The sequence below is a fragment of the Coturnix japonica genome, chromosome 2, assembly GCF_054131305.1.
Source record: "Coturnix japonica strain WE chromosome 2, WE-NBRP24, whole genome shotgun sequence".
NCBI classification, from domain to species: domain Eukaryota; kingdom Metazoa; phylum Chordata; class Aves; order Galliformes; family Phasianidae; genus Coturnix; species Coturnix japonica.
The window spans coordinates 8,417,975-8,430,145 of NC_140664.1; the positions used below are offsets into that span (position 1 = coordinate 8,417,975).

Here is a 12,171-nt window from a genome sequence, read left to right on the forward strand (position 1 = left end):
TTTTTTATCTGCTGATTGCAAAAAATTTTTTCCTGCAGCAGAAGTGAAAGGTCACGTCAAGCACTTGAGTTCAGCCTATCCACCTATACAAATCAAACACAAGCAGAACTGGGACTTCTGGTCTTCTGCCAATCTGCTCGTAAACTTCTGCTGTGAAAATCTTCTCTCGTATCTTCTTGGACATCTCACCTATTTGTTCAATCTGCACTAACCTGTAACAGCCCCCCAGGCTTCTCTGAGCACTTTCCCTGCTTAGGTGGAGGCAGCAATTAGGAACGTGGTTTACCAGCCCTGGTGTTGTCTGAATGCTATTTGAGAACTCAATTTACAGTGTAGTGAATACTTCTGATTGCATCAGGCAGATTATAGAGCTAGTCTGCACTCACAGCCTGCATCCTATGCATCCCAAGAGGCTATTTTATCCATTTTACTTTATTTTTTTAGGATTATTAAAGTCGTATTTCTTATCCTAGCAAGTTATGAGAGAAACTGAGTTCATCAGTTTAAGTTAATGTATATACAGCTATGAAAATGTAAAGAGAAATACGTTATTGTATATAAGTCTCCAAAGTCCTTTCCATTTTTCCTCTTTCTCAAAGTGGGTTTGGGGGAGCTCAGCATTCATTCTTATTTTACAGCTCTCAAAGTAGCATCTGGCTTCAGAAGAGAAAGTAGCTGATGTGGTTAGACTTTCAGGTGGCTCGGATTGATTGTGTGAGGTTTGAAGGAGAGCCAGCACCTGTTTTGTCTTGGTTGTATCTGTGCATTCCTGCTGGCTGTCCTGCTCATTCTCAGAACCGTTCCTAGCGTAGAGTATGTGGCAGCACCAAATTTTCAGAGGCAAGGCCTTGAAATCAGGAGTTGCTTTGTGTTCACTGAACTGGTTATTTTGTAAGGATCAGGTGAGCAGTCTCACATACTGTAAACTGAGCTTTGGCTTCTTCAGCCATTCGTTGTGAAAGTCAGATGAGACTTCATAGAGTGTTTGTAAAAAATCCCTGTGCTTTTGCAAATTAGAAGTAAAGGTGATTTGGGATGTGCATCCTCTGCAGTGACTGGTAGAGTCACCATCCTTGGAGGTGCTCAAGAAACTTGGAGATGCAGCAGTGAGAGACATCATTCAGTAGGCACCATTGGTGGTAGGCGGATGGTTGGACTGGATGGTCCTAGAGGACATTCCCAAAGATGCATGTCTTGCTGGCTTTTTGTTTCAGGATGTTCAGCCTTAATCCTTAGCCCAGAAAGGCCATTACTAGCAGAGGTTGCCCCTTCACACATGACAAAGCCCCAGGCTGAGGCACTCCCAGCTGAGGTTTCATAGAATCATAGAATGGTTTGGGTTGGAAGGGACCTTTAAGATCATTTAGTTTCAACCCCCTGCTACAGGCAGGGACACCTCCGTCTAGACCAGGTTGCTCAAAGCCCCATCCAGCCTGGCCTTGAATGCTTCCTCATCATCTCCATGGCCGTTCTCTGGGCCTGCTCCAACAGCTCCATGTCCTTCTTGAGTTGGGAGTCCCAGGCGTGGATGCAGTACTCCAGATGGAGTCACACAAGAGCAGAGCAGAGGGGCAGAATCACCTTCCTCACCCTTCTGGTCACGCTTCTCATATCACAGAATCACCAAATGACCCAGGTTGGAAGGGACCTCAAGGATCATGTAGTTCCAACCCCCCTGCCTGGCAGGGGCACCAAACATACACCTTTACTAGATGAGGTTGCCCAGGGCCCCGTCCAACCTGGTCTTGAACACCTCCAAGGACGGGGCATCCACAACCTCCCTGGGCAGCCTGTTCCAGGGCCTAACCACTCTCCTAGTGAAGAACTTCCCCCTAACATCCAACCTAAATCTTCCCTCTTTTAACTTAAAACCATTTCCCCATGTCCTGCTATTGTCAGCCCTTTTGAAGAGTTTACTCCCCTCCTGGGAGTAAGTTCCCTTCAGGTATTGAAAGGCTGCAATGAGGTCACCCCGCAACCTTCTCTTCTCCATGCTGAACAAACCCAACTCCCTCAGCCTGTCCTCATAGGGGAGGTGCTCCAGCCCCCTGATCATCTTTGTGTCCCTCCTCTGGACCCTTTCCAAAATCTCCATGTCTTTTTTGTACTGAGGGCTCCACACCTGGACACAGTACTCCAGATGGGGCCTCACAAGAGCAGAGTAGAGAGGGACAATCACCTCCCTATCCCTGCTGACCACCCCTCTCTTGATGGAGCCCAGGATCCCATTTGCTTTCCGGGCTGCCAGAGCGCACTGCTGGCTCATGTTGAGTCTTTCGTCCATCAGGACCCCCAGGTCTTTCTGTGCCGAGCAGCCCCTTTAAGGAGCGCGACCCGCACTCTGCTGCCCCGCCCGCCCGCTTCTGTTTCGCTTCCCCCGCCCCTGCCTGAGACACAGGGAGTCAAAGCAGGTGCATGCGCAGTGTGCTGGCAGCCGGGCGCGCGTGCGCAGTCACCTGCTGGATGCCGCCCCTCCCCGCCGGTACATCCGGGTCACCGCCCGCCCTCCCGCACGCCCGGTCCCCTGTGGTGCTTTGCGGCTCGCCCCCTCCCCCTCCTCCCCCCTCCCCTCAGCGCGGGCGGCTCCGGCGCTGTCGCCATCCGCCCCTGCCCTGCGCGGGGTCTGGCCCGGCCCGGCACAGGGAGGCGGCGGCTCCGGCTCCGTCCGCATCGCCGGGCGGCTCGGTGAGTGCGGCGGCGGCGGCGTGCGGGGAGGGCGGGTCGGGCTCAACGCAACCTCGGCGCCCCTCAGCCTCGGCGGCGCGACACCCCCCCCCCCCCTTCCTCCTAGCACACGTTCCTGCCGCGGCCCATCTGTTGCTCCTCCGCAACTTCTCGCGGCTCTGGGAGCGGCCCCGGGGCTGCCGGTCCGGCGTGTCCCCACGGTGTGCGGTACAGCGGTGCTGCGGCTGTCGACCAGCCTTGGGGTAAGGAGAGTCCAGCAGCAGTTCGGAGCTGGTTCTCGTCTCTTCACTAAGCGGCTGGTAGAATCGTATTGTAATTAGATGTGAATTTTGATTTAGGAATACCGGCGTGTGCGACTCGGTTGTGTCTTGTTAGTTTGAAGTTTGGTGTAATATCGTCTTCTTGGGGTCTTAAAATACAGCAACCTTCACAGACTCGTCCTGGATAAAGAAACCGAGATGCTGCTGGCTGTGGAGGTTCCATTGCATGTGGATGTCAGTGTGGCAGCTCCTTCAGGTGTGGTAGCAGTGTCTCACCTTAAATCATTGTGAATTTCTCGTGCTGTAAAGTAGAAACATAGGCATCACCTCAACACGCACGTTGATCCTTAAACCAGAATTGAGGCTGCTGTGGTGATCTGTCATCTTCCCTATTACCAGCTCTGCAAAGTTTGCTGTCCTCAAACTTCTTCATTTCTCCTTTTGCACAAACAGCTTTCATTACTTGTGCTGGTTCCTTAGATTGTATTTATACAGTAAATGAGTGTTTTCTGTAGTAGTGGGCTGTGGCGGGTGGGGTATTGGACAGGAGACATTCAGCCGCTCAGCTGAGGTTACCGCTGTCAGAGTTGGAACCTGCACCAACCTGTCAGCTGCAGCCTGATGTGTTTTGTTACATCGAGACACACCGCTGGGCTTCAGCAAACATCTCCAGCTCTGCGTTGTGAGGGTAAGGATAAAAACCCAAATGACGTGAGTGAAACACTGTGGAATAGGAACGGGTTTTGTTTGACGTACAGAGAGCGCTGCATTATTGAAACAGAAGCTTTTAGTGGAAGCGTAGATAGCATTTTATTGAAGTCAAGCTGTGAGGTTTCTTCTTGCATACATTAGCTGTCAAGAGAATAGGGACAGTGGAAGGAAACAATCCCAGAATCAGTTCTGAAATACCTCCGTCGTGAAGCATTGAAAGTGAGGAACGAATCCGATCCTTTTCTGTTATATAACTCCCATTTGTCATCAGGTGCTCTAGATTTTCCTCATTGTTTGCAGTTTAGCTGAGGCCACCTGAGGTGAGTGATTATTGAAAGGTTCTTCTGAAATCCTCCGCCTCCTCACATGGAGCCTTTCCTGCAGGAGCCCGGCTGGCTCTTGAAACACAGCGATAGCTGGTTCTTGCAGATGTAACTGTTCTGTTCTAGCTGCAGTCCTACATCAGAGCAGAAGGATTAATTTGAAGTGAATTGACTGCAATACTCAGCACACAAGTAGTTCACGGAAAGGTATGTGGAGAGCTTCATAAGAAGTCAGGAGACTGACACCTTGAGTGATGCTTATTGGACACCTGTATGAAGAGATGGAAGGGTGGGGAGTGTTTGTGTTGCTAAACGCTTTGTTATTGAGTGATACAGTAAATAGAGGTCTGTAATTTGGAAAGCAGTATGTAGGAGGGCCGCTTTGGGTTTCTGTACCTGCTTAGATGTAGTAAATGTAAATGTAGGCTTTGTATCCAGGGAGAATACAGATGTGCAGGCAGCCTGCAGCACTGCTGTGTTGTTGCCTGCCAGCTGGGGGCATGGATGGGAACAGTCACAAAGGGAGAGATAAAACTTACATGCAGGAAGTCAGATTTGTTTTTTAGCAGCCACTGAGTACTTGTTGTTGTTGCTTCTTAAGGAGCAGTGCTAAAGTAAGCCAGGGTTATCACCCTTGCCTGCTCTTTCTGAAAGCACTCTCCCTTTAAATTACAGCAAGAGTTATAGTCCTTGATGTTGGCAGGCTTAAGTTGAGCAGTGTGGCTCCTGGCTCTTAAAACTCATGTTAACCACCCTGAAGTATATTATAAATAAATATGAGACAGAAAGAAAATAATGGAAGTGCATCTTCAAAGCTGAATATTTTGAGTATTGTGAAATTGCATCTCCTGGAGTATTAATTGTTAAGAAAACGTGCTGCAGGTAAGGTATGAAGCTCAAGTGAATGTAAATGCTGAATCCATGCAGGGCTTGAGTGTCAGCATTGCACTCTTGCATTAGCACTGGGATGCAGAGATGAAGAATCTTCCTGGTGGTTGTTGTGGTCCCCCTAGGTCCATCAGAATGGCTTCAAGGGGAATGACAGTGAGGGGATGATGCAAGGAGCTGGAGTTTAGGTTGGATGTTAAGGGGAAGTTCTTCACTAGGAGAGTGGTTAGGCCCTGGAACAGGCTGCCCAGGGAGGTTGTGGATGCCCCGTCCTTGGAGGTGTTCAAGACCAGGTTGGACGGGGCCCTGGGCAACCTGATCTAGTAAAGGTGTATGTTTGGTGGCCCTGCCAGGCAGGGGGGTTGGAACTACATGATCCTTGAGGTCCCTTCCAACCCGGGTCATTCTGTGATTCTGTGAGTTAAACACTGGCGCTTAATAGCCCTGGCACCAAAAAGTGGTGATTCAGGCAGGCAAGGTAAGGTTAATTTCAAAGCATTTTCCAGCTGTAAGCAGTGACCAGTTGTCTGTACCCTTTGACATCTTTAAAACACCCATTTATTTCCATGTATCAGGAGTAATTGTGAGGAAGGACCATTGGCTTAATATTAATCTGTAAGGAGTATTTACATAACTTTCCTTGTCACTGGGTAGTTTAATGCCTCTAATAAAAGCCTGCATTTCACATGCACAAAGACATTGGCTTGTTTGCTTGCTGTTGATTTCAGGATCATTTATAAATCCACCTCAGTTTCTCTTCTGCGGTTCAGGAATGTTCTCTCGAGTGCCACAAGCTGCAGCTGGCAGAATGCTTCAAACTGCCTGAAATTTGCTGAGAGTAACAGGCTGTCTTCTATAGGCGGTGTTTTACATTTGCTGTTCCGCTGCCTATTGGAGGTAGCAGCACTGCAATTATATAAACAGCAGAGCTTAGCAGAAACCACCACCAAACAATGAATAGCTTTAGAATTGACGAGGTAAAGCTGGAAGTATTTTTAGTTACAGCACTTTCTCCTGTGTTCCCCATCTCCCGTGGTTTTAATTGCATTCTTCTTTTTAGAACTAGCACTTTGTCTCTTCAGTCACATGGAAGCCTGACACGCAGAGAATACCTTCACTGTGGAGACAGTGAAACCAGATGCAAGCAAAGCAATTGAAAGGTGAAAGTCAAATGGTGCCTTGTGCCTTTTGCTCTTGATGGCTCGAGTCTCAAGGTAGTTCAGAGACGGTCATAGATAAGAGGTAAAGGCTGATATGTCCTTCCACTCTTCCAACCTTTGTTGTTTGCTTATGCTGTCAGCTTTGTTTGCTGTTGCTACTGACTCTATCATATGGTCTTAGTTAAATGCTTAATGGTTTGGTTTTTTTTTATCTTGGGTTAATATTAAAAGTGTAAAGGCTGATCATTTAGTTATGATTTCTAAAACACTGTGAGGTGCCGGGCTTCTTTTTTTAGTGTTCTGTAGCTGTTTTATGTGTTCTGGGACATAGTTTTGTCTACCTGGTTTACTCTAACCTAAATTCTAATACTGCATTTGGGGAATACCACGTGAATGACAAAAGTCAGTGGTTTTTCAACTACACAAAATCATTGTGGATCTGTAGGAAAAATCAGAGAATGAACGTCTCTGAAATAAAATAAGTGCTAATTCCATGTGTATAAACACTGCTTTCCTCTAATAATGTTTCTACAGGAGGCTTTTTTTTTTCCTTATGTTGTAGTGGAAGTGAGCGCTATGGTTTGTGATCTTATTTACTAAGTGTTTGATGCTCTGGCTTATGGACCTGCAGCACTTGGGATTCCCAGGTGGTCTCAATGCAAATAGTAATTGGGTCTGGGACAGCTTAGCTTGTGAGATTGAGTGCCTTCAGTTTGGTGTGGCTGTACTTAACTAAAATAGCCTACCTTGCAAAACAGGCCTTCTGTCTGCCACCCACACCAAACCCTAAAGCCTCATCTTGTGGGAGTTAATACGTTGGTCTGGAAGGCTGATTCTCATCAACATAAGCTCCACCTGAGCTGGTGACCACTAGGCAAAAGAAGTTCTGTACCAACAATCAGTTTGTGTATGAGGAAGTGGGGCAGGAGGCTGGCCTAGATACATCCTTAAAAGCCCTTTTTACATCCGCCTGCATACTTAACCATTCTTTGGTTGCACGAAGCTGCTCTGTGAGTGAGTTCTGTTTAACTGGAGCAGTTCAAAAGCCTCTTAAATGCAGCCAGGAGGCAATTCTGGTTCTCCTTCAGCACTTGATGATTAAATTAAATGGAGTGTTAGGGTGAGTAACTTCTTCTAGTGTGCTATACAAGGTAATAGATGAGTTCCTAAGAACCTGAGTTGTAAATGAGCTGACTGGTAAGCCCTGTTTCTGTGACAAGTGGGTCTAGCAGTTGTATAACTTCAGAAGTCAAATGTAATTGAGTGCGCTTCCAGTCAGGTGTGGCGCTGGGAGAAAACTGGTTTGGATTTATGGGGCTCTAGAGGGTAACAACCTCACAGACAGGGAGATCTTGTGCTGGACAGCAAGGTGCTTCTGCTTATGTACAACATTAATCTTTTTAGTGCAAAAAGTGTAGTTTTCTGCTTTCTAGGCTGTCTGTTCAAAGGCACTGATAGACTGAAATCAATTTAGAGGAATGACTTAAATATATCCATAGGTCTATTTCTTAAAAGCAAAACAAGCCTTCCCTGCTTACTGTCTGCCTGCCAGGTTTTACTCTCACAAAGTGTGTTCTGGGCAGGAGCTTGAAAAGCCAGTCCATTTCTTTTTTGTTACATTTGCACCTTTAATGTGCTGAGGCATATGGTTATTTGAAACTGTCCCTTCTTAATGTGGAAGTGAAATGTGTAACCACCAGACTTTACCAAGCTTTGTCTTGAAGGTAAAACTGCTGACATCTTATAGAGATGAGGATCACATGGACAAGACAGAGATTTTTATGGGGACTGATAATGAACAGTTTTTAACTGATTTTGTATTTAGATTTCCTACTTCTTTTTTTTTGTGCGTGAAAAGATATTTGTCAGTGTCACCTCCAATTGAATTGTAATGGTAGTTTTGTAGTTTATTACACTGAGTGCTGCTTGTGCTCACGTGCAGCTGGCTGAAATGGTGCTTTGTGAGTGCTGAAGTAGTACTTTGTGTGCTTTAGCAGGGCTTACCTTTGCACCTCAGTTCAGAGCTGAGTTCATTTCTAAGCAGTGCTAACAGGATGACGTGCCTTGTTGGTATCTCCTAGCCTGAAGTTTAGAGGGTGATGTTCCAGCAGCTTTCGAGCATCCAAACAAATCCAAAGTTGTTTTCTTTTCAGAAATCTGTTTTTAGCAACATTCAGACTTGTCCTGGAGTCTCTTCTAGGGCTTCTTAATAAGCGTGGCGTAGAGTTGTGTCCCAGGAGGTAATTGTTGCAAGTGAGTCTGGCGGTAACATCTATGAAATGACAGCATAATACTCTATTGATAAAGACTTTGAGCAAATACTGTTATATATTGATGTTAATATTGTGTCAGGTGTTCAGAAGAGTTGCAGTCAAAGTACTTCAGTAGCTGCCAAAAGTGAGACTTGGGAACAGATGTTCTAACTGTATTGAAATTTTGTGACAGCTCTTCAAACAGCTCTGGTGTGTCTGAGCTCTGCAGCAGGGGGTTTGTGCTGGGTTTGTGCCTCCTGCTTTGCTCCTCTTCCATTTCCTAGTGCAGAATATGCCTTGTTTTGACTCCATTACAGGCCTATGAAAACTCATTTCTAATAAACATTCATCCAGTCAGGCAATATAGTGGAAGAAAAGCTGGGATGGAGATAATGTCTAAGGTGAGGATTAGTAGCAGTAAGTCAGGAGGAACAGCAGCTCATTTTGAGCTGAAAGTGGGGAAAAAATGGGAGCTAGAATCTGGGTCTGAGCTGGGGACAACTTGATCAAAAACTGGTGGAAGGAAAGAGCTCTGGGAGCTTGTGGGCTGTGTGAAGGCTGCCAGTGTGGGACTGACTGAGGGAACATGTAGGAATTATTATGTCAGTCTGTCAGCAGGTTGGAGTCAAAGGGAAAGAGGAAATTGCTGGACGAAGAAAATGTGGGATGAGAAGGACTGATAGGAGAAGCAAGAGGGGTTTGGGACTCTTGGACAAAAAATATGTTGGAAGAAAAATTAGGGTCAGAAAACTTGTGGAGATGGACAAAAGTTAAATAAAACATCAGAGTCTTCTCTCCTGCCGTTCATAGATGACGTATCTTTGCCACTTCAACCTGCTATGTGGTACAGTGATCAAAACCAGTGCAGTGAGCAGATGGTTGTGATTCCATTCACGTGGCACTTAGCTGCAAGGACGATCTGACTGGACTCATCTCCTAGTTTAGGCTATATACTTGTTTTTCTTCCTATGAACTTGGAAACAGAGCACTCAGAAGGCAGCCTTGAATCCACAGTTGTATCTCTTGCTTTGGTTAGGACCCCTGCTTTGTTTTATCCCCAGGACAAAGTGACTGGTGCTTGTTTTGTTCTGTCCTTCAGTACTTTGCCAGATTCTCTTCAAATCTCACTCCGGAGATTAATTTTCTCTTGGAGAGTCTGGTACTGTTCTCTGTACTGTTATTTGTTACCAGTCTATTGAGATGAGGAAGTGGTTTGCTTCCTATTTTACACATGAGCAAAGGCACGAAGAAGAGAAGTTCAGATAGTTCTGCATGCGTGGCTAGAAATGACTGGAACCCCAGTCCTTTTAGAATAGTTTATGTATTACAGCCACATCCCTATCAGATGTGCTTCTGTTTTCTTGCTGCGGTTCCATTTGAAGACATTTTTTATCTCTTTGGACTTAACAGCCACTGAATTGGAGCAGTGAGCAAAGTCTTTTAGATCATTGCAGCAGCAGAACATTGTTGTTGTTTCATTTTGTTAGAAAGGCAAACTTATTCCTGGCATTATGTTTTCTTCATTTGCTTGCTCAGAGAAATGAGGAAGTTCACAAATTCTGGTGTTGTGTGACTCTCAAGAGCTCATACTCTGGTATCAGGAACTCCCACAAACTGCTGATATTGATACAGATAGGATACAGGTAGTGGTGTTTCCTGCATTCCTGAGCCGTACTGTAGTCATGCAGCTTTAGGGTGAAACTTTCAGGTACTGTAAAGATATACCTGTTAGTATTCAGACTGTATGGCAAAGTCCTGGTGGTAGGGCAGCTTTATTAGTAGAGTTTGGGACAACTAATTCCTTTCTCTCCTGTTCGATGAAGGAGGAAGGGATGAGCTTGGTTTTATTTCTCAGGTCAGGCTCTGTTTGAGCCTTCCATATTGCTCTGCTTAGCTGTTCAGTTAGATAGGCAGCCCTGCTGGATATAGGCACTGGGAGGGAGGAGCTGTGAGCACTTTCTGTTTTGTAGAGCCCTGTGGCTTCTCACGTTTCTCTTAGAAGAACCATATCTATTTATTCTGTCACTGGAAGGAGGGGTAAAACATCTTTGCTATTCTTCTTTGGATCCTCCTACTAACTCATTTTCCGGCTTTGCCTTGGGAGCTTCTGCTTCAGATAAGTACTATGAATGTGGCTCATCCTGCTTAGAAAGCTGCATAGTATTTTAAAGAGAGGGGAAAAAAAAAAAGTTTACTCCTGGGTAAAGAAAGAACAGCAGCCTCTGCTGATGGAGCTGTGGTTTTTTGCCTTTTCTTGCCAGGCCTACTGTGTTGACTTCTGTTCAGTTAATGTTTGGCTGATGGACTCTGCAGCTAGCAGGGCTAGGAACGCTTTGGCTGTAGGTTTCTCTTGAAGGTTTAGCAAAAATTTCTGTGTCCTGTGCGGGAGGAGAAGATCACAGGAGTAGTTTGGATCTAAAAACTCAGACGGTACTTGGGGTTTTTTTTTAGAAGCACAGCTGGCTGCTGATGTAACAAGCAAATTGAGGGACTTTCACATTGAATAGCGTGTTTACGTTTGTAAAGGGCACAGGAACAACAATTTGAAACAATCAGAGCCTTGGGTGCTGTTTTCTGACCTTACACAGGCTTTCTGTGTACTGAGTTCTGTGATCTGTCAGCTCTGCCCACCTTCACTTCTGTGGGTGGATTTACGCAGTTGAAGTCTCTTCAGTTCAAGTAAGAACTGTAGTGACACTTAGGAAAGGAACATGAAGTGCAACATGCTGGAGCATGGCTACGTGTGGGTGAGTCAGGCAGGAGCTGGGAGTAGCAGCCCTAAAAAAGAAGAGGAAGTACAGTCATTATAAAACTTCATTTAAAAAAAAGACAAACAAACAAACCCCAGCAGCCATCTGTCAAAAGAGGAAAGGGATGTAATAAACTAATATACTTAGTGTCCTACAGTTACTTTCTCTATATGGATTGCATGTATGTAAATATATAAATATATCGATGTCAGATATGCACCCATATAGTAGCATATGTGTCCACATACCGTACAGTATAGTCAGCTATATCATAGAACAGCTTGGGTTAAAAATGACCACAATGATCATCCAGTTTCAAACTCCTCTGCTATGTGCAGGGTCACCCACCACCAGACCAGGCTGCCCAAGGCTGCATCCAGCCTGGCCTTGAATGCCTCTAGGGATGGGGCATCCACAGTCTCCCTGGGCAACCTGTTTCAGTGCATCACCATCCTATGAGTGATAAAACTCCTTCTAATATCAAACCTAAACCTCCCCTGTCTCAGTTTAAGGCCATTCCCCCTTGTCCTATCAATATCTTCCATCTCCTCTTTGTATACTCCCTTCAAATATTTGAAGGCCACAATGAGGTCTCCCTTGAGCCTTCTGTTCTCCATGCTGAATAATCCCAGTTTCCTTAACCTTTCCTCATAGGAGAGAGAGGTGTTCCAGCACCTCATCTTAGTCGCCCTCCTCTGGACCTGTTCAAAGGGCTCAGGCCTGGATGCTGTACTGCAGATGGGGCCTCACAAGAGAGAAGTAGAGGGGGACAGGTACTCCAGTAGGGCAGTTTGGAGCCCAAATGAATTTGAGCTGCTGTGGAACCACATGTATTTTTAGAAAACGAGTACTTTAATTGCTGGATGAGATACTGAAGTGATTTTCAGGCCTCTGTTTTGCTGTGCCACCTCTATAGGCTTTGCTTATGCTCTTGTTCCATCTGCTGGGGGCAGGTCCTTTTTGCCAGGGAACAAGTGAGTATGCCCAGAGCACGTTGTGTGTTGCTGACAGTTGTCAAGAAATAAAACACACTGACTGTAATTAAGTGCAGTTTTCACGATGTGTCACTTCTATGGCACTACCACAGTGATTCAGTGCTTCTTTGTTTTGTTGTCTTGTTCTGTATGTAATAGATTCATAGA

General features: G+C 45.8%; 1 protein-coding gene across 29 annotated transcripts in view; it reads left to right on the top strand.

Annotated features, from left to right (window-relative positions):
• Positions 1-12,171, top strand: part of CYRIB (CYFIP related Rac1 interactor B) — an 85,300-nt gene that overhangs the window by 16,256 nt on the left and 56,873 nt on the right. For 13 of the 29 annotated variants that reach the window (XM_085536991.1, XM_085537005.1, XM_085536992.1 and 10 more), the window contains exon 1: positions 2,469-2,685. The exons of 12 other annotated variants lie outside the window; for them this stretch is intronic. Coding sequence is in view for 2 of the 17 variants with exons in the window: in XM_085536988.1 (XP_085393114.1) it covers positions 3,144-3,201 (58 nt within the window). In the remaining 15 variants the exon portion in view is untranslated. Of the gene's footprint in view, positions 1-2,468; positions 2,928-3,128; positions 3,202-5,927; positions 6,028-12,171 lie in introns of those variants that run through there. 4 more of the 29 variants (XM_085536987.1, XM_085536996.1, XM_085536995.1 and 1 more) reach the window with 4 other exon arrangements.